General features: G+C 44.7%; 3 protein-coding genes across 4 annotated transcripts in view; all 3 read right to left on the reverse strand.

Moving 5' to 3' along the window:
* Window positions 1–20,641, reverse strand: part of iah1 (isoamyl acetate hydrolyzing esterase 1 (putative)) — an 87,460-nt gene that overhangs the window by 41,436 nt on the left and 25,383 nt on the right.
* klf11b (Kruppel like factor 11b) lies at window positions 509–3,562 on the reverse strand. Its single transcript, XM_079574054.1, has 4 exons — window positions 3,381–3,562; window positions 2,198–2,449; window positions 1,252–2,089; window positions 509–1,164 (listed from the first exon to the last, which is right to left on the reverse strand). The coding sequence occupies exons 1-4, from the start codon at window positions 3,417–3,419 to the stop codon at window positions 866–868; spliced, it is 1,428 nt and encodes a 475-aa protein (XP_079430180.1). The 5' UTR covers window positions 3,420–3,562; the 3' UTR covers window positions 509–865.
* Window positions 7,910–18,048, reverse strand: grhl1 (grainyhead-like transcription factor 1). Of its 2 annotated transcripts, none has more exons than XM_079574127.1 (16): window positions 17,913–18,048; window positions 15,721–15,910; window positions 15,342–15,415; window positions 15,074–15,210; window positions 14,478–14,626; window positions 14,018–14,100; window positions 13,612–13,765; window positions 13,421–13,532; window positions 13,190–13,284; window positions 11,262–11,505; window positions 10,886–11,013; window positions 10,000–10,028; window positions 9,773–9,858; window positions 9,306–9,391; window positions 9,167–9,231; window positions 7,910–8,725 (listed from the first exon to the last, which is right to left on the reverse strand). In XM_079574127.1, the coding sequence occupies exons 1-16, from the start codon at window positions 17,930–17,932 to the stop codon at window positions 8,611–8,613; spliced, it is 1,767 nt and encodes a 588-aa protein (XP_079430253.1). In that variant the 5' UTR covers window positions 17,933–18,048; the 3' UTR covers window positions 7,910–8,610. The 2 variants fall into 2 exon arrangements, with proteins under 2 accessions (XP_079430253.1, XP_079430252.1); XM_079574126.1 differs by having other exon boundaries at window positions 14,478–14,713.

Genomic DNA, 20,641 nt, shown 5'->3' on the forward strand with positions numbered 1-20,641 from the left:
ACTGCATGTGTGTGTACGGCATGAACCCACACTAGGGGTTACGTAGGCTTGTATGAGCTATTTCTGCAAGGAGGTTTCGCTTTTTCTCACCTCGCGCTCTCATTTACCACACTTGATAAACCAGCTTATTTTAATATAATTTCTGAATCACTCCGCGTTCTGTCTGTCAGTTCCCAAGTCAACAGACGGCCTCTCCAGCAGCGCTTGTATAACACCAAAAAGTGAGTGGGACAGCAGGAAGCGCCCACAGACCAGTCAGCACATTGGGCTCGAGCCGGCCTGGAGGAGGCTGAGGGCGGTGACGCACACGGGATGTGAGGGCATCACTGAAGGCCAAAGAAACGCACGTCTTCTCAGTCATACTTTTGTTAACGAAGTGGCTAATGGTTGGTTATGATGACTAATAATGAGTAACAAACAAGCATGTTTCTTCAACGTTTTTATTACAAATAGGTATGTATTAAATATGAAAAGTTAAACATGAATATTTAATTAAAGTAAAGATTAATATAGATTATAAATGTATTGTACTCTTGTTATATTTCCCCAAAGGAGACAAATAAATGCTTTTCATAGTTCAACAATCTATACATTCACATATACATTTATGACACATCTTAGACACAGGTGTAGAGGATGAAATGTATAAGATACTCTTCATACAAAGGCTTTGGCAATGTGGCAATGTGCATCGATATTCAGGTTTTTAAAGTAAACAAATATTCATGTACAAATGAGCAGTAAAGAATGTCTTTCCAGTGCATGTTTTTATATATTCTCATGAACAGATTAGTGGCAGCCGTCTGTGCTTGGCTGCTCCCTGTCTTTCTGATGAACACAAAGTGTAGCATGGCATTTTTAGAGTCTATTTGGAGCCAGCAGGTACCAGCATGCTGAGGGTGGCAAGGGCCGGTTTGGACGTTGTTTTGCCAACAGTCATCTTGTTGAGGCTCCTGACGTCGGCCTGCCAAGAGGGGATCTTCTTGGTGGTCATGTGACGTCGGGCATGTTTTGTGAGATGATCACTGCGCATGAACTTGCGCTCGCACACTGGACACACAAACTTCTTCTCCCCTGTGTGGGTTCTCCGGTGACGGGACAGTTCGTCAGAGCGAGCAAATCTCTTATCGCAGCCATCCCAACTGCAACTGAAAGGCTTCTCTCCTAGAAAAAAGGAATCACATGAGTCATCATAGTAAATAAGCAGTTGCATAGTAGCTCTAAAATGTCTCAGTGCTAAGGAGTACATACCGGTGTGTGTGCGGAGGTGGGCTTTGAGGTGAGAGCTTTTAAAGTATGTTTTTCTGCAACCAGGAAAGCTGCAGACATAGTTTCTTCTGCGAGAAAAGTCCATTTTTGTAGCGGCGGCCCCCGGCCCTGCCGGTACATATACAGGGGCTGGTGCCAGAGGTAGTAGCTTGGTGTTGCCCAGGGTCATGACAGTCTGAGGGCAGTGATGGGTTTGGGGAACAGTGGGTTGGGGTAGTACCAGCATGACAGTCCCCTGAGGTACCGCTGAACCAACCAGAAGCGATGGGACGGGGGATGAACTGCTTCCAGAGGGAGAATGTGACATCGTGGGTGTGGAGCTTCCAGAGGCAGGCCGTAGTGGAGACGTGGTCTGCACTGTGTTGGGGATGAATGCTGAGATGATGCCTGATTGGGTGCTAACAGGAAACATTTGGCAGATGATGGAGGAGCTGGTGACAGGAGAAGAGGACATGGTGGGCAGGGTAGGCGAAATAGTGTCCAAAGATGGGTTTATGGAAGTGGTCTGCTGCTGTGTTTGTGCAGCAGAGAAGGGGGCACAGGGTGGGCTGTTTATACACACAGTCTTTGGCTGTTGCTGTAAGCAAACCACTGAAACAGTTGGACTCTCTGAACTGGGTGCTGCTGGAACACGACTATTGCAGGGGCTGCTGTCGGCTGTGTGTCTGATGACACTGGTGGCCATGGCTTTGCATGGCTGTGGTAGCAGGAGGACAGTGGGGGTCTTTTCTGTAGTATGAGCCAGAGCAGAGGAACACCGCTGAGCAGAACCTGAGTTTGCTGAGTCCACAAAACTAGGGCTGTGAGGAGGAGTCATGCACTGGAAAAACAAGGCAAACATCAGTTAGGCTTTAAAAACAAATAAAACGTTTTCAACAAACCTAATGCTGATCAAAGTACAAATGTTGTTCAATTTCAAATGTCTTACCAGAGAGGAAAGTGAGACAAAGTCTTTGGGCGACTCGGACATCTCTGGAGGCAGCAGTGAGTCACAGGAGTCCGATGCTGGTGTGAGGGGTCGTGGTTTTCGCAGCGGGTGAGCATGGCCCCATGAGCTCATACACACCAGGGCCTCTGCAGCCTCTAAGTCTGTGTACTCCAGCCCTGTGACCGCCCCGCACTGCTCACTGTCATGTCTCCTGCGCTTCGACTGGGGCCCGCTCTTTTCTATACAAACAGTCTGTACACACAAACAGAACGAGTATTAAACTCAATTCAACCACTTGTTTAACAACTTATGCCTGTATAAGTACACTACTTTTGGAGGCGCACAGTACAACAATATTCATATGTTCTCTTTTTATGAATATAAATCTTCTTAAGTTTAGTTTCCATGGAATACTTCACATTCACACAAAGACACAGCAATATGTTTTTTTTAGTTTGTTTGAATGTGCAAAGGAATAAGACACATATGAGTTTGACATGATGTGTCTTTGTAATTTGACAAGAACCAGCTTCAGAGTCAAAATAGGCAGACTAATCAGAAAGTTTGTTTAGTCTGCCTATATGCGTGTAATTCTCTATTTGCACCGGGAGAAGAGGCAGGCAGGGGGTGTTGGGACTACACCCCAGTGCACCGTGCACTCACTGCCTTTGGCTCGGGGCCAGGACACCTCCCATCGCCAAATATAGACCAACAGAGTGACGTGCTGCTGGATGAGCCATGTGAAATCCCCATAAAGCGGGACTGCATGAGGAAGTGCTCTCCTAACCACACTGGAGATGAATATTTAGTAAAGTCACCGTTCTGAATAAACGTGGACTAACAAAACACAGAACAACACCCTTCAAGTTGTTTGTAAAATACACACATATTGATTGTCTTTGGTAAACGTGTCACAGATGAGTAACTGAGCCGTAAAAACGCAACATTTGATTTATATATATATTCTTGTTTGATTTACAGCTGTGTGCCTGTTATTAGACTTTCATGTACAATAATATACACTGTGACCAGTTCAAACAAAGATTAAATTTCGTTCATAATCAGTTATTTTGTAGCTCAAACCCTTAAGTATAAGAGAGCGTAAACAAGTGAATGTTATGATGGTGCGCCACAAGACAAAAGGTTTGGTAAAGCTAAAACAGTAGTAAAGGACTATCCTTACCCCGTCTGAGTCCATTTCAGCGAAATTCCGCAATGCCATGGAGATAAAAACTGTTTAAATGTGTCTGAAGTTGTCAAAGCCCGTCCAGAACAAAGAGGTGGCGGTTTCCAGCGCCGCTGCCTGTTCTCGGCTGGAGGTTGAGTTGCTTTTTTCTCTGACTGGCTCCCCTTTCTCTCAGCTGTGTGAGTAAAACATGGGAGGAGAAAAAAAAAGAAAAACAAAACTCACAACACGCACCGGCGGGTGGCAACACTCCACCAATCACAGGGGAGTGTGTGCGGGGCGGTGGCCAATCCGCGCGCTGCGGCCGCGTGAACAGTGCGTGCTCGCGGGGCGGTTGGAGGAAACGGGGTGCGTGGCTGATGCGGGGCGGGGCCTGGGCGGGGCCTCCGGAGCACAGAGGAGTCAGCCGTGTCAGAGTAAACCCGATGAACCTCCGCCACTGCCGCCCGCTAAACTAGGCAAAAGGTCGAGCGAGTCTATGAGGCGTTCACGAAACATCGGAGACGCCTCGTTCTTTCCTCGGTGCCGCGTGCATCACGTAACAATAACTTCAACACATCAGTAAATTAATGGATTAAAAGCACAACACATATTTTCTAGATGAAGAAAGGCTTTTGTTTATAGGTGTATTTGTCTGAGCGACGGCTGTGGGTAGTTTTTCTCATCAACAGAGCATATTTTAATTTCCCTTCCGCAATGGCAACAGCGTTCCTCTTAACCACATGCAGTGAAGGCAGCAGCAGTGCCAGTATGTGCTCACCATAGACTTAATTTCCAGCCAGTTTATTGTGTTATGAACAGCTTCCTTAATTTCTGAATTCAATTAAACGAGTAAAAATGACATAATTGTTTATTATGTCACATCAACTCTGATACTGGTTCAAGTCAAGTGCTGATGTCTCAATCCAAACACTAACCAAATGAAGGTCTTGTGTAACTGCTGACCTACTAACACGTTCATGATCTCATCTTTAGGTTGTTTTTCGGGCCCTGGGTGTCGCCACATTGGAGCAGCGGCTGGGTGGGGCTTGCAGCACCCCTTAATGTATCTTACACATATGGCTGAAAAGAATGTTTCCTTTGCAAAGTGGGCTACTCTGATACCACAGTGTCCTGAAAGTTAGGCATGTGTGCACGCTGCCTATCAGTGCAGGGGGGGCATTGTCAGGCCTCCATGAAATTTAGATCTTTTTTTTTTGATATGCAAATATGAGTAGCTTCCAATGAGTTTGAATATGGCCACAGGGTTCATGTTGATGGCCCATAATATCCTTTTGGATCAAGAAGTCAAGTTAAAGCAGGGACGTTTCACATATTGAAGCATACGTTGTTCAGGGCCACAGACCGGATGTCAGTGAAGTTTAAAATGGGTACATTTATCTGAGTTTTTAACCATGCTTGGAACCTTATACCAGCTCTGTCTCTCTTTTTAAAAAAAATAGTCCAAGGTTGGAATTGTAATGTTTCAACATGCTGTAAAATAACTATCTTTGGCAGTGCTTTCCAATTAAAGAAGAAGCCTGATGGCCAACAAAAATGAGGGCTGCACTTTGGGCACCTCTGTGTACTCTATCGTCCCAGGAGGAAAATTTGTCTCACATTTTATCCTTTGATGCCCCTGGGGCAACCTGTGAGGATAGGAGGGTGACCACAGTGCAGGACCAATCTCCAGATGGTGATCCAGGTGAAGAGCATTAAACTTATGCATACTTTGCATTGATGGGGGATGCCAGAGCACCTGGAGGGAACCCATCAAGACACAAGAAGAACATCCAAACTCCAAACAGGCACTAGTGGGACAGAAAGTGACCTAAGTGGCCTAGTGCTACTAGGCCTGGATTGAACGTGCGATCTTCTTGTCGTGTGGCAAGAGCACTAACCACTCAGCCACCGTGCAACTCAGGTCACATGCTTGTTACAGTAGATTGTCTCCAGATACAGATTTTCTGCTGATGCCCACAGATAATGCTTGGCCATTTGGTAACTCACTCTACATTTGCCTTGTTGCCCTTAGTTTCTTGGATCAGATTGGCCTTCTGCAGCGGGAATGCAGCAGGTGTGTTGGATAGTGCCATGCAGCGAGCAGCAGCCTGCCACACACTGTGACCTCACTGGTCTTGGACAGCGGGTGGAGCTATAAGGTGGTGAGGGCGGCGCTCTGAGGAAAAGCGGTGTGCGTGATGCCTGGCAGCTGCCTGTTTGTTACAGAAGTGGGCCAGTCAGGAAATCTGGAGGAAAGGTTACGAACTGACGTAGGCCTCAGCTTTCAGCACCACCTCTCCAAGCAACTTCTCGACTCTACACTGCTCTTTGGGACTCTGCTCCAAAAGGAAAAAGTTAAATATACTATACAGATTCGGGCTTTGTCAGCGCATAGATCCACTGTCATGTCCACAATGTTACTTCCACATGACATGAAAGGAGCAGCTGGGGGGGGACCTCTATTACCTGAACAATAATTACCCAGGTGGATAAACATATTTTTATTGTTGTTCAGACATTTCATTGTATTTTCACTTTCAAATAAATGGGTTGCACTGCATTTTGTCCTGGTTTTATTGTGACAAGACACTGCAGATTGATGCTTATTGCTTTTGGTCAAGACAATTTGGGGCAATGTGATGTGCTTTAAAACTAGATGCTAACTCATATGTATTTTTTGTTTTGGTTTCTTAGCTGATGACAACCAGAGCAGCAAATAACCAACCAGCTGTCAGCATTTTAGATTTTTATTGTCTTAGCTACTCACTCCTGATCCTGCATTGGAAAAGTATAATAACCCTACAGATACTTTTCCTGATAATGTAACCACATTCAGTGCCTTTTAAGTTACAGAGAATGGCATCCCCATCTTTTGGATTGAGGCTAATAATCTATGAAATGCCTTAAAGTGAATAATATATTTAAAATCTACATCTCCTTATTGTGTTATGCCCATGTCCCATGGCTGGAAGTGCTACCAGTTTGGCCCCAAATATATCAGCCATTTAGCCAGGGTAAACATGTAATAGATTTGGATGAGGACCTAACTTATTTAAATCTCATATTTGGCTGCCTTTAGTCAACATCTCCATGGAGACGAGCTGGAGATGTCCCCACTCCAGTAAAATTATAGCTAGGTCTGAGAAGAGGCTCAAAGCAAACATACATTTATTCGTTCATTTATATGTGATTTTTCAACAATAATAATATCTGTAATAAAATCAATGGTTGTAATTTTATTCCATTTATTGGATGAAATGTTGGCGGTGTGGCTTTAAAAATGCACTTCATTTGCTCTGTGCTTTGTCTTAATAGCTGTTTCACATTCATTTGTCTAAAATTCCTATTAATTCCACATAGAAATATGAAGAATATGCATTTTTCACAATATAAAGCTCCGAGAATGGGATTCCAGTATGTACAGTATAAACGTGATCTTTCGGTTTCATAATCCTTTTGTTTTGGTTGTTCGTAGTCTTACATCACTGGTCTCCCATTGATATTGCCCCTCCCTCACTCCCCACTGTCGGATGCTGCAAGAGCCGGCGCTGCCATTGGTCCAGGCCAGACTCCAAAGCCAATCTGTTGCTATGAGACGGTGACGGTGTGTTGCTAGCTGCTGTCTGTCGTCCTGGCAACAGCAGCAGCGAGAGGCAGGTTTGAGCCTCCACTTACAGTCAGCCCCCCGAAGCATCAGAGCAAGTGCAAAGCTAATAGTTGAACTGCCTGCCTGTACAGATGCACAAGTGCTTACTAAACGTGCCCCGGTTGTGCCAGCCTGTGAATGGTGAGGACTGGCACTCTCGAATCACTGAATCAGGACACGCTGTTATGTAACGCTCCGTAGGAAGTTCACAGCCGTGTTTCACATTGTTTTGCAAGCTCCTATACCTATTTTATCATTAATGAATTAGTTATAAGCAAATAAAATGTTGTTATTTAAGTTATCACTAAGTTGCATTTACATGACATTCATAACACAAAGAACTATAGATAGGTCTTAATCATGTGACTTTTCCCGTTATCAATGGCATTTCGGAGACTTTTCACCTTTCAAAAGATATTTTTGGATATAGGAATGTTTTTTTTAAATTCTCTGCTATGTTAACAACCCTCATGTTACATCTGTGTGAAACCCTTTAAACTGTCCAAAAGCAGACATTTGAGCTTGGTTTGTGGTTAATATGTTGTAATTTCCAGGCCCATCCAGAACATACGTTGCAGTTGTTCTGACATGTTGGCTACATAGAACAGCTAAAACCATCTGACATGACTGGAATTTTGACAACGTCCTCGACAACGGTAGCCGCATGCTCTCTGGATGAAGAGTGCTGTATTGACTTGCACCACTGAAAGGTTTTCCTTTGCCTTGTCAGCTGACATGCCTTCATCTCACTCTCGTACCATTCAGGATAGTGTAGACCAGTCATTTATGATGCAACAATCTATGAACCCTGGCCTCTACTCTCTGTGGCAAAAGATGAAGAGACGTTTTTTACACAGATGCACAGCTCAGAACTTTAATTCAGTACTTAGTGCATCAAACCTTTAGAAAAGTTTAAATTGTGGTGCCCTTTGCATGTTACGGATATGTTGTTATAAAACACACATGTACATAATACAAATATACTATATATTGTAAAAGATAAAAGAAAAACATCAACCCATACCCGTGTCATAATAAATACTCGATAAGTACTTTGATACCACTTCATATATACAAGAAATACCTTTTCAATTATATTATATTAAATGTAATTATAGTCATTTTTTGAAGGTTCCAAGTATGAATTGAAACTTTCAGAAAAACAGACCCTCATGATGCCTCTAAAACTGTCAGAGGGGACAACAGGAATTTCCCAGCATGTAATACTTACAGTCCATCATCAAAACATGTTACTTTTAAAAAATATTTACAATAATTATATTGTCTGCTGCTGAACATGATCACACACCAAATACTGCTGTATGAATACAGTGAGTGGCTCCTGAGGGCCCAGAGTATGTGTTAACAGTGAAATCAGTGCAAAGGTTTCAAAAGGAAGGCCTCAGATGCAAGTGATACTTTCACAGAAGAGACAAATCAGGTAAATATGTACAACACACAGTGTCTGTTTTAAGAGCTATATGGCTTTGTGGATTTAAGTTTGACACAAAGGAGAAGTCCTGGGACATGTAAACCTCCGGAAGACACTGTCCTAACCTGTTCTAGTCACTTCCTGAGACGTTAGTCCAGTGAAGGCGCTCAGATCTCTGTGAGAGTGAGTTTGTACAGGCCCCCACTCTCCTCTATGGACATCTGGAAGGTGTCCTCGTTGGAGTAGTGTCGGATGATGTTGTCGTCCATGTGAACCAGGATTCTGCACACATTAACAGTTCAGCTCCTTAAATCTGTTTCTTAGATATACAGCAGTCAAGCAATAATGCAGCTCTTGTGCCTTGCAAAAATAGTTAATCCTAACATGGAGATGTGATGTTGGACCAGAACAGAATCTACTGTATAAGAAGTGTGTTGCAGTCTTCTTCTTTGCTGGGTGTTTGACTGTGAACCTGCATCATTAAACCTCATATTGAGAAGTGAACGTGCCAGTATTCATAGATACCCCACATATGGATCAAAGTCAGGACAGTACCTGTAACTATATATAATGGAGATCAAGACCCCTGTGTATGACTCTATGTGCGGCTGAACACGACTGATCTTTTCTGTAGGGTTGCTTGGTTGCTTTTATGCATTTTTAAAAAGTAAACACAGCACATCCTGACTCGGAAGTACCTCAGTCGGTGGACAGAATACTCACCCTTTCTTACACTTCTTGTACACTTTCCCCATTTTGTCAAAAGGCAGGTCATATTTCTCTGATATCTGAAAAAACACATGTTGTTAGTCTAATAAGTTCAACAAGAAGTGTGCAGCAGCTCAGTTGCATGTGCACCTACCGCTTCCATCAGGCCTTTGAGAGTGGGATTCTTCAACATGACGGCATCGAACACCTCCTCTGCCTCCTTGCGCACGTACAGCAGCACTGTGTGGGAAAAGACAAGAAAAGCGCGTCTGTCATCTCCCTGCGTCACACTGAGATGAGCATGTCACAGTATGTAGCACATGGGAATTGGGCATTGTACAGAGGGTTCAGGAAGTATTCATAACAAAAAACTTTTACGAAAATGTGCGGTGGAAAACAATGAGCTTGCAGTGTCATTGCAGATTAGGCGGCGCTTTGAGCAGGCCAGTGTGAATCGGGGGAAAGGACAGTTTTAGTGGAGGTGTTTGTTGGGACAGCGAGCACGGGGCACGTGTGTGTGTGTGTTTTGAAAGAGCTCCTGGTCACATGGCTCTGCGGTTGGGGGTGGGGTGAACTTCCCCTGATCAGCATGTGACGGCCAGAAAGCACCACCACACATACCTTTCTTTGGTTCGTCCTGTCTGGCCATTTTGTTGGGAGGTGAAGCAAACTCATCCTCGCTGAAGGGTAATCGCTTCATGCCCGAGCTGCAGCGGAGACATAAATCACATCATTAGTTTTTCCTCGCACAGCCCCACACACACACCCCCGCACACAAGAGGTGAGGGAGGTCACTGAGCCCTCCAGTTCCTAGAAGTTTGACAGGAATGTGGCCGAATGTTTCTCACCTGTCTTCTCCTTCTTCTGCTGCGAATGGCTGCAAAATAAAAACGGACATTAGCTTTTAATACACGGATCATGTCACTCTGTTATGTGCAATAGGAAAATTACAGATAGGTCTCTTAGAGTGAGCGGGGGAATCTGAGGCGTTTTGGATGTTGAGCAAACTGGGCCAAAGGTGAAGCCGACGGTAACGTCCAACCCGCTTTATGCAACTGTCCTTAAAGTCAGGTCACAGTGCAGAATAACTATGCCTTTGCTACTTTGACACTTCTGTATTGGAAACATGGGTCATTTGTTTTAGGTAAACCATTTTTGGCTCTTCGTTATACAGTATTTGTCCTACGTTTTCAACAAAAACAATGTTGTGAAATCTCTTCGGGAGTTGCATTATATACTGCCTGTTTTGGATTCCAAGAATTGGATGGGACCTTTCACTCTGCAAACACACATTGATCCGAGGTGCCGCCATTAATAGAAGTCTGCTCTGAGCAATGACCCGGCCTTATCTCCAGCCTCCCACAGGCCAGTCACGTTCACAGCGGCAGAGGCTCTAAAAATACTGCGCCTCTGCTGCGTGGGCCTCGCATGCACAGACCTTTCACACAGAGACGAAGGAAAACTGCACTTCTCCACCATCAGGAGGCACACTACTAGCTTCACTAGTGGGATTATGTAGGCACATGTGAAGTGGGGCACGGCCCACAAGTTGAGACAGACGTGGATCTTGTTTTGTGGATGATTCATGGCTTTGCAAAGATTAAAAACAAGATTTATTTTTTAAATACTTAAAGCAATAATTCAGTAACAGGCTTCAACATACTAACTAAAGAGAGGGGTATGACTCCCTCCAGTATATCAGGCCGCCTGGCTAATGGGGTAGGGGGCACTCACGTGGCGCTGGTAGGTGCTGAAGTGGATGTCTGGGATGAAGAGCACCGGCTGCGTCTCCAGGTCGTTCATCATTTTGAAGATGGTCACGTCGTTGCGCTTCTGGATAATGGGCACTTTCACATCCACAACTGTACACAGATATGTAGATATTAGCTTGAGCCCATTGCAGTAGTAGGGCCATTTAGCTTAATCCCTGCTTTAACTGTGAAGCACTTTGTGTATAAATTATGCTGTACAAATAAACTTCCCTTGCCAAGTCACTTAGGCTAATCTTTTTCAAATGTTATAAGACCGTCTACCTGCTTTTGGTCAATGTAGTAATGCAAATCTAAAACACCCTGGACAGTTCCAATGAGGTTTTGGGAGCAGCACTCACAGGACAGGCTGGGGTTGAGGTCAGACACCTTGCCTTTCCGCCGGGACTGCTTCCGCTCCTCATCGCGGATCTTCCGCTCAGCGCCCTTGTCACAGAACACCTTGATCTGGCAGAAGGCGCGGTGGATGGGCTTGTTGCTGCGGTTGTTGTAGCTGTAGGTGTCGATCTGGAGGTTCAGAGGAAGGCCCTTCACTCCCTTCTGAGACGAGAAGTCTGTGCTCAGACAGTTCACGGAGACAAAGATCTGCAAGGCGGCAGAGCAAGTTATTAAGAGTGGGGTCTACTAGGGCTGTGCAATTAATCGAAATTCAATTACAATTTCGATTATTCCACTAAACGATTACAAAATTAGCATAATCATTTTTTTTATTTTTTTGCAAAGCAGACTTGCATATTTCATGGCGCTGGGATTATTTCCCCTTCGCATTTCACGTGTCATGGCTCATGTTTTTGCCTGACTTAAAAACAAACAGTGCTGCTCAGTTTGCTTGCGCAGGTGTGAGGGCTGGCCGGCAGGGGGCAGGTGTGAAACAGAGACCTCTCCTTAATCGAGGCAAACTTCAAATCATTTGTACTTTTATGACTGTTCAGAAAACAGAAAATATTCAGCATAGTTTTTTTTATGAATAAATATATAAATAAAATAAAGGCCTTTTTTTTTTATAGGGAACAAATAATCGTTTGAATAATCGTGATTTCAATTATGACAAAAATAATCGTGATTATTATTTTTTCAATAATCGAGCAGCCCAAGGGTCTACTGGAGTGTTTATACTGTTGCAAACTTTATGCTTTATTTACAGTTTCAATCTAGGTCAGATGTGTGCCATTTTTTCCCCTCATTATTTTGGAAATTTGATACATGTTTTTTTTTTAAATAGTTGAAGTCTAGGCTATTATGCAAAAAATATGCCAAGCCATATTTCATTTCTAACAGTGTAACAAGGCCTTCTCCATGTCCAGGTCATTGATTCGTTGCAGCCTGTGTGCTTTATGTATCCATGCAATTGTTAACAGTTATTTGCCTCCCTCTGCAGGCCAAACAAAATATTACACCACTACGTCTCAAAGAAAACTAAATCTTTGCCTTTGCCTTTTTCCCCACATGCACTGTCAGCCATACTCTTCTCTGAGGTCATGAAAAGGGAGTGGTAGATAGAACTTAATCCCCCGCCTTCCGCATGCAACCTTTCTCATCCGGGGCCACAAACAAACGCACACACTGAGCCTTGCGGCGTCAGGACAGTTAGAAAAGACTCATCACAGATCATTTGAACAAACAGCCTCTGTGCAGCAGGTAAACAGACCTGCCCTTAGTAAACACAGCACACTGTTTGCGAGGGGAGAAGAGGGGGAGGCTGTCAGTAGCACCTTAAAATGTTTAAAGTAAGAACACGCAAAGTATTTTGGACGAACATGAGTGTCAAAGCAAAATGTCGGAGCCACACGTTTAGCCGTGTGTTCTGGTTGTACCCTGGTCGTCTCGCCTGTCACTTCAACATCAGATCAGCCACCTGCTGAACAGGACAACTGACTGTCCCAACCTGTTCTCACCCCAGAGACTTTCCTCATTCCTGCACAAAAATGCCTTCACATTTCATTGGGCTTTTACAATAGTGAAGACAGGCAGGTTGGACCAGTCCAGACACTCTTTCCCAGCAGCACATAGACATGACATCACCCTCTGGATCACAATAAACAGCCGCGTGATTGGGTACGAAGGGCTTCCGTCAACACGCTCCTCATGACTGGATTCAATGTAAATGAATGTGAACGTTTTTTTCCACATACTGCCATGTGGCTCAGTGGTTGAGCTGCACACCTACAGTATATGCCTGTCACATTCATAGTCTCCATTTCACACCATTGCAAAATATCAGCCCTTGGACGCTTCCCCAACCCCCTCAATGCATACTTTGTCATCTTACCTTAGCCTCCTCATTGGTGTCCCAGGTAAAGGAAATAGCGTTATATGAAATTTCCTCAATGTTTCCAATGGTATTGAAGCTCTCCTTGTAGTCAGCTGAAAAACAAAAGATTTTGAATTCTTGGAGGCCGGTGTGGGAAAGAGAGGTATATTGTAGAAACGCTTTAGTAAAAGGCTTTGCTTGTCCTTTCACGTGTAGTAGGCTACTGTATAATAGATATTAATATCTCACCGATGTCAAGACACCTCTGTTTGGCAGTGTGTTGTCTGGAGTGCCAGTACTTCCAGTGCTTCAGCTGGTCCTCTCTGCACTTCTCCTCTCCGAACACCACCATCACCACACTCTGCCACACAGACCAGTTTTTAGTCCCTGAGAGAGGTTCAAAGCGCACCTACCACTGCTATCTGCGCTCTCACACTCACCCGCACTTTGGTGATGGGCTGCTGCAGGCCTTTACTGTCCGCCTCCCTCAGAGTGATGGGGTAGAACTGTCCCTTGTTCAGGTAGGTCATTGTCCCATCACCTGTTTTCTGGCGAAGAGACTTGGATGCCTCCAACGTGTACTCAAAATTATTCCTGTGTCAGAGAAAAGGAGATTAAATCATCAAAAAGTCATCACTCAGGTGTAAGTGCATGTTTTTCCTTGGTTCTAGATTGGCCTCATTACTGTGTATTTTGATTTCTAAATAAATCGTTCTTGCGTTGTTGAGTTAGTGTTAAAATCCTTGTGTTTTTTTCTCCATTGTGAGGTCAATAAAGGCTATCTTGTCTTATCATATCAATTGATTGTTGTGGAGGCTTGTTTGGGGGCAGCGCTGTTGTCCTTACCCTGGCACGCTGCCAAAATTAGTGTAGTCCTCCGGCGTCATAGAGTTCATCCGCAGCTGGAGGTCCCCAGGGAAGGAAAATACCTGCAACAACACAATACGTAATCATATCAGGTCCACTCAGCTCAAAAAGTGCCTCTTACTGTTTTTAGTCTATGTTTTTAAAGATTATTCCTAAACATTTTTCATTTGTCTCTCTATGGTCTACCCCCACCGTGCCCCTCCCGAACAGGCCTTTTGTTGTGTTACTTTTTTCTGAGGTAATTCCCCTCTAGGTTAAACAGAGCACAGAGGAGACACAGGGCTTTGGCTATTGTGGGAGTAAGTACAGCACTTTATTGTGTTGGTGAGACAATGGCATAATAACACAGAAATAAAACAGGGGAAGGCTGAGCCCACCACTGGCTGCATGGATCAGGTGAAAGGTTCTATTGTTCCGTGGACGTGAGAGGGAAACGTACCTCATGGGAAGCGTCCTTGAAGCTCTCGGAGAAGGTGGTGTCGGGGGGTGTGCGGACCTGGGTGCTGGGGCTAAACTGCACCGTGTTGTGGCTGAGCGGCCGGTCAAACACTCCCACATGGGCCTCTGTTTCGTTGCAGTTGTTGGGCACTGTCACAGAGAAACCGTGAGTAGGCACTTCTGTCTTGATGGGACCGAAGTTTGGCACGGCGGCAATGGACACTGTCACCGTTGTGTCTAAAACAAGCAAGAGATTTTGTTTTGTTGCCACGTGCAAAGCAAAGATCTTTCACAAATTCAAAATCACAGCGAGGGGCTGCATAATGGTTTGAAATTGAATTGAAATTTCAATGTGAATAGTTCATTACTTAATAATGACTGCAATCACATTACCCTATGTTAACATGTAAAAGACTGTAGTTTTGACCTCCACAAACATGTTCTCAGATACATGTGATTCTCGCATTAGTGTTGCAGTTCATCTCTCAGTCAGTCTTCTCTCAAATGTTACTTCTCTGACACATGTAGAAAATGTGCACTGTGAGCTAATCATGCTGCCCTACCACAGTACGGGTCCATTGTCCATTGCAGTCTCACCTGGAGAGGCAAACTGGCCCCGTTTGTCCGCGTTTAGTTGGAGGAGGTTGAAAGGCCCTTTGAGGACCTGGATGCGGCTCTCCATCCCAGTAGCCTCCTGAAGCGGCACTAGGCCATGTGCTGTCTGAATCTGCTGCCTGCGAACAAATACACAGGTTACTCTCGGTTATGACCAAGTTACTACACTCTAACGCGGTCTAAAATGTGTAATTTCAGTAAATAGCGGATATTACATCTCGTGCTTGTATTCAGAGGGCCTTGTTTGTACCTTTTGTTGGGATCCACATCAGAGAGCATTGCCTCTGGTTTGCTCTGAGCTATTGTCCTCTTCTCCCTGGGCACCTGTGAGAAGGTAAACATACGCTTAGACCACAGCACTCAGCCCCAGGGTCTTTGATTGGTGTTTGTCAGAGAGACCATAGGAGCAGAAAAATAATAAATCTAAAGTCTAAATCTAAGTCAGATCAAAGGCCTTAGTAACCTTGTAATGGGGTATATTTGGTTTCTTGCGATATGTACATAGCAACACCACATAATTTGCCAACATTGTGCAACCCAAAGTGGGATGCTGCAGCCCTGTTTTTGGAAGTGTTATAATGGATGAATTTAGCAACATAGTATTCGATAATAAAAAGTCCTGTGTGAACCTTGTAGTAGTCGTAGAGCAGGCCTAGGGCGGCGGCGCTGTCCTCGTCCCCGTTGATGCTCATCATGGCTTTAGTGGCGGCTGTGAGCGGGTTCTCCAGGAACGACTTCCACGCTTCGTCTTCATTGGTGAAGGACCGGCGTTGCCCGCCATATCCCGCCTCATTTTGGAGAACCAGCACAGCACGCTTACTGCAAAAGCAAAACAAAAAAGAAAATCGAATGCAACTTATTTTTGTACAAGTTCACAAGAGTTCATCAAGTCAGCTACTGGTTCGCAACACACTGAAGAGCGGTCTGACAGAGGACTTGGTGGATTGGTTGGACCAGTTGTACAAGATTTTCAGTGATTGTGCAACAAATCAGAGCCATGGTCTGAGCAAGGAAAAGATGCTCCACAGCCCTGTCCAGTGTGACAACTCTGCCACCTCCGTGCGGCCCGTGATTGGCTCGGAGCCGACCTCAGGTACGTCTGATTGGCTGGGAGCTGAGCACAGATGACGCAGGTGACCCAGCCACATTCCTGTACTTTACTAAAGTCGTGCCACTGCTGTGAAGGAACTTGTTTAGAATATGAAATGAATCTCAATCAAAGAAAATGCCTCCCAGTGCAGCCTTATACATAGACTCCTCTGAGCTCCCTAACCAGACAGCTTCCTCTTAAGCCGGGTCACACAAATACAATGCCTTTTTTAAAAAAAAACATCTCATAGTTTTATCTTTGGTCCGGTTTTTGATGTCAAAGACGTCGTGATTCTCGGTCGGGGTTGCTCTGTGACACCCACATGCCTCTAGCACAGCTCATGTTCTGCTATGGAAATCTCACTGTTAGGAGTAAACGGTCGGACTCAGTTTCCAAGTGAAGTATCTACAACAAATACTGCTCTTAAACGCCACAGTCCAACAAAAGTGATGATTAGTAATCCTAGATCTGATTGTGCCACTGACAAATTGCAACCTGATAAGAACCATTTAGTGGGCCTCAGTTCGAACAAAGACAGATTTAATACAAAGAGTCCATTTAAACAGACCCATGCTCATGTGGATTTATTTGTTTTGAAAAGTAAACTCAGTAAAACTCACAGTATGGGTTTGCAGTTTTGGCAAAATTGGACTTGGATTGAGTAAGCCTACTTAAAGTTTGACATTTTGAGTGGCTGAAATAATTTGGGGATGGGGTGGGTTTAGTAGAGAAGTGAAAAGAGTGAAGCCTGCTGCTGCTTACATTGTGTGTATGAGCAGTGAGCCAACGCCTAGCAGGTGTACAGTTTCATTCCCCTCAAAAGTCTTGTCATATGCCCTCAAAATTCAGATCATTTTTCACAACATATTTTCAGTCCAGCGCGACCGGGACTGGAAAGCGATCTCCTCCAAACAGACAGTAATTATGTCTGTGGCTCAGTTGGCTAAACACACATAATTAGCACAAATCCACAGAACTGTTGAAGCTTACAGCTAAACCAAACACACACACACACACACACCGCCCCGCGCGATCACGGGACGCTCTCAGCACGACAGGTGGAGATACACCTGTACACGCTCCGACATGACAGGTGAACGCGCGAGGCTCTGCGTGGGAAAAAAAAAGAAAGGGGAAAAAAAAAAAAAAACACCGCGACCGCAGACAGATCTTTCCCGTTCACCGGGGTCTTTCTGATGAACGAGCCTGTCACAACCGTAACAGCACTAACGAAAGGGGGGCTGCACGCGCACATTGGACCTGCGGGGCCGTGCCAAAGATCAGCATTCCCCTCTAAATGCGCGAAAGCATTTAGAAAACAGAAACCGAAAAAAAAGAAAGAAAAAAAAGAAAAAAATTGATAGAAGTTTTTTATTGCCAAAGCCAAAAATGCAAGGAACAAAATAACCGCTGTCAAAAAGGCTATGTACACAGAAATTGGGCAGAAGTTAAGTAGGCGACGTGGAAATTACTGCTGGATTTTAAGACTTTTTTTCCAACCCCCTTATACACACTTAAACAAGATTAAAATCTCCGAAATCTTTAGCACCCAATGAAGCCTCGAAGGCCTTGTGCGCTGGAGCCGAAATCAGCGGACAGCAGCAGCAGCAGCAGCAGCAGCAGGTACATGGACAGGTGAAAAGGTTAAAACCCTTAAAACGGAGAAAAGTGCCCACAGTGACATGGGACAGGGCAAAGGGGCTGTGAGCGGTCTGAGCTGGGACGACTTACTTGTCATGCTCCTGTGACATCTCCACGGTCGAACTGGACTTTCTAGTTGGTACTGAAAATCCGATCCGTCTTCTTTGGCTCACTCTAACGCAGTGGATGAGGGCTGCGGCAACAAACAACAGGAGAACCCGTTTTGTCGGCTTTTCTCGCTTTTTGGGGCAACACGGAGAAATTGAGGCCGGTTTTACCTGTGACAGGCCCGCGGATTGGATTACAGGTGAACCGGGAGGCGGGGCCTAACGCGCGAAGTCTGTGCGTGCGCTCTGTGATTGGACGGAGAGCTGTCCAACCTGAGCTGCAGGGGGGGGGGGGGTGCTGCTGCAGGTGAACGGCACAGCAAGACCGCGACCATTGCGTCATCGGGAGTTATTATTAGGTCCCGCACAAATAAACTACAGAAAGTCTAAGTGTTTCGTGCTTGTTTATTTCGCGTAATTAGATCCACCGTGCCAGTTGTCAGCAGTCGGTTGACTTGTGAGAAAACTGCATGTTGGGTAAAAATGAAGTGAACTCGCTTGTGGTCATCTTAGAGCCGCGTGTGTTTACTGCAGATGTTGAGGCGGTGGTGAGAGCAGAGGCTGAGGTGAAAGCAGAATGAGACCAGAGCCAGAGGTGAGAGAAACCGCGCTCTGCACTCACTCACCCACTCACTCACTCACTCACTCACTCTCACTCACTCACAGTTATTACGGTGTTGCAATGCGTTAATCACGTTCAACTCAATCAGCTGAATGTTTGGTGCTGGTTTTGGTCGATTTGTGTGTGGATAAAATGATGTGAATTTAAACAATAGCTACACAGTGTCACGTAACAGGTGGATTGTCATGTTTAGTGGTGATGCCATGACACATGCTTCTGATTCAGGCATCATCACCCCTCCCCCCAGAGCATGCAGAGTGTACAAGCAGGCAGGAGAATATTGTCAGTGTAAAGTATATATATTTTACCAAGCAGAACAAAGCAATTGAAAATACAAGATCAAGGAAGTACAAGGGTAGCGTATTAATTACATGATCAAGTGCAAAGTTGTTGTTTTTTATTTTAGACTTTAGTGTTTTTTTTACTGATGCTGAGGATGTGCAGCGGTGGGGCCCTCTCCTCACTCATATGTGTCTGGTGCACATCCGTGAAGCTGCTGTTTGCTCAGTCTTGGCTCAGATCCCTTACAGTGGCTGCAGGTGAAGAGCAGGCAAATTAAGCTGAGCTACAGTTTGATCAGAAATAAACCGTAGAGGGGCTCCCAAGCACCAGCTGTCAGCGTATCACTGCACAAATCTGACCATATTATCAGCGTTATCGAAGAGGCTCACGGCTTATTGTCTGATTTCAAAGCCTTGTTGCGAAACGTTTTGATGGCAGTGAAGTGTGGAAGACTGGCCTGGAGTTCCATTGACTTTCTGTTTGCTGCTGAAACATTTGCTACTGGGCTCACATTTTGGGTCTTTTGCTCTGAGGTATCGCAATGCCCAAGGGCCACACATGCAGGCCTGTTGTTGAATCTTCCCTTTGGAATCAAATGTACGACAAATACTGAAACCCAGATGCATGGCTTAAAAGGAGAGAAAACAAACAGCTTTGTTCAGAAGAGAAGAGGCTTAAGAGATGCTATCAGCCATATTCAAAGTACATACCCCTCCCAAACCCATCACAGGGGGGGGACTGAAACCCCCACCCCTCCCCCGGAGCTCTGCATCCTGCTCTCTGTTAGCTGTCCTGCTTCACCAGGAAAGGGGTGTGTGCACGAGGACTCTGGGATGCTGACATGACACGGTTCTCCAAGTCAAAACAGAAAACAGGCTTTTCACACAAGGAAAACCTAGCAGATGTGAAGTTTGTGTGATGTTAAGAAACTATTTTTCATTCAGCTAGTATACAATTATTACAACATGCAAATTGAAGATGTTTGACCATTGTAAGCCATCTAATGATGATGCTGTGAATACCTCATTCCCCGGCTTTCTGGTGAAGGATCAATGGTTTTGTCCCTTAACCTCGAGAGCACTCAATATCCAAGACGCCAGTTAGAGAAAGAACTATGAAGTAATGAGTATGATTCTGGTGATCTTTAGTGTCTTCCTTGCTATAGTTTTAAGTCTAAACTAGTCATGCTCAACTGGTAATTCGGGGGCCATGTTTGACTGTCAATTAACAGTTTTTATTCAAAAAAGGGCATCAGTGGGTCCAGTAAAAAAATAGATGCGAAAACCTAAAATTGCAAGAAAAATGCAATGTCTGAAGCACTGAAGTAGTTAAAAGTCGTGGATCGTTTTTTCTTCATCAGGGCTTGTCGTCACTAGAAGTGTCTCTCGTTCAATAGAGGACTTTCAACGACATCATCATAGTGCCTCGGACACTGCGTTCTAAATACTTATGATCACTGTTCGAATCAACAATAGTGTTTTCACAATATTCGCTATACTGTGAAATATTTTCATTGCAAATTTAAATTGCTATTTTTGTTTGGCTCACAACTTGGACTTGAAAGGAGATACGCTGAAGGTTTCACCAAGGAGAACCACTGCCTAAAACGTTATGGTCACTTGTTGCTGTCGTACTGGCTTGAGAAAACACTGATGGGCAGCAGCCAAAACTGGATTTTTGAAGATCTCTCTATTTGGCACCTCCATCAATCGCACAGATACCTTTTAGACCGTTATTCCTGTCACTCCTCCTGTAGGGATGGAAATCAGATGCAAATCCATCCCCACTTGACACAGTGGGACATGTCT

Source organism: Gobius niger (assembly GCF_951799975.1).
Source record: "Gobius niger genome assembly, chromosome: 16".
Lineage (NCBI taxonomy): Eukaryota > Metazoa > Chordata > Actinopteri > Gobiiformes > Gobiidae > Gobius > Gobius niger.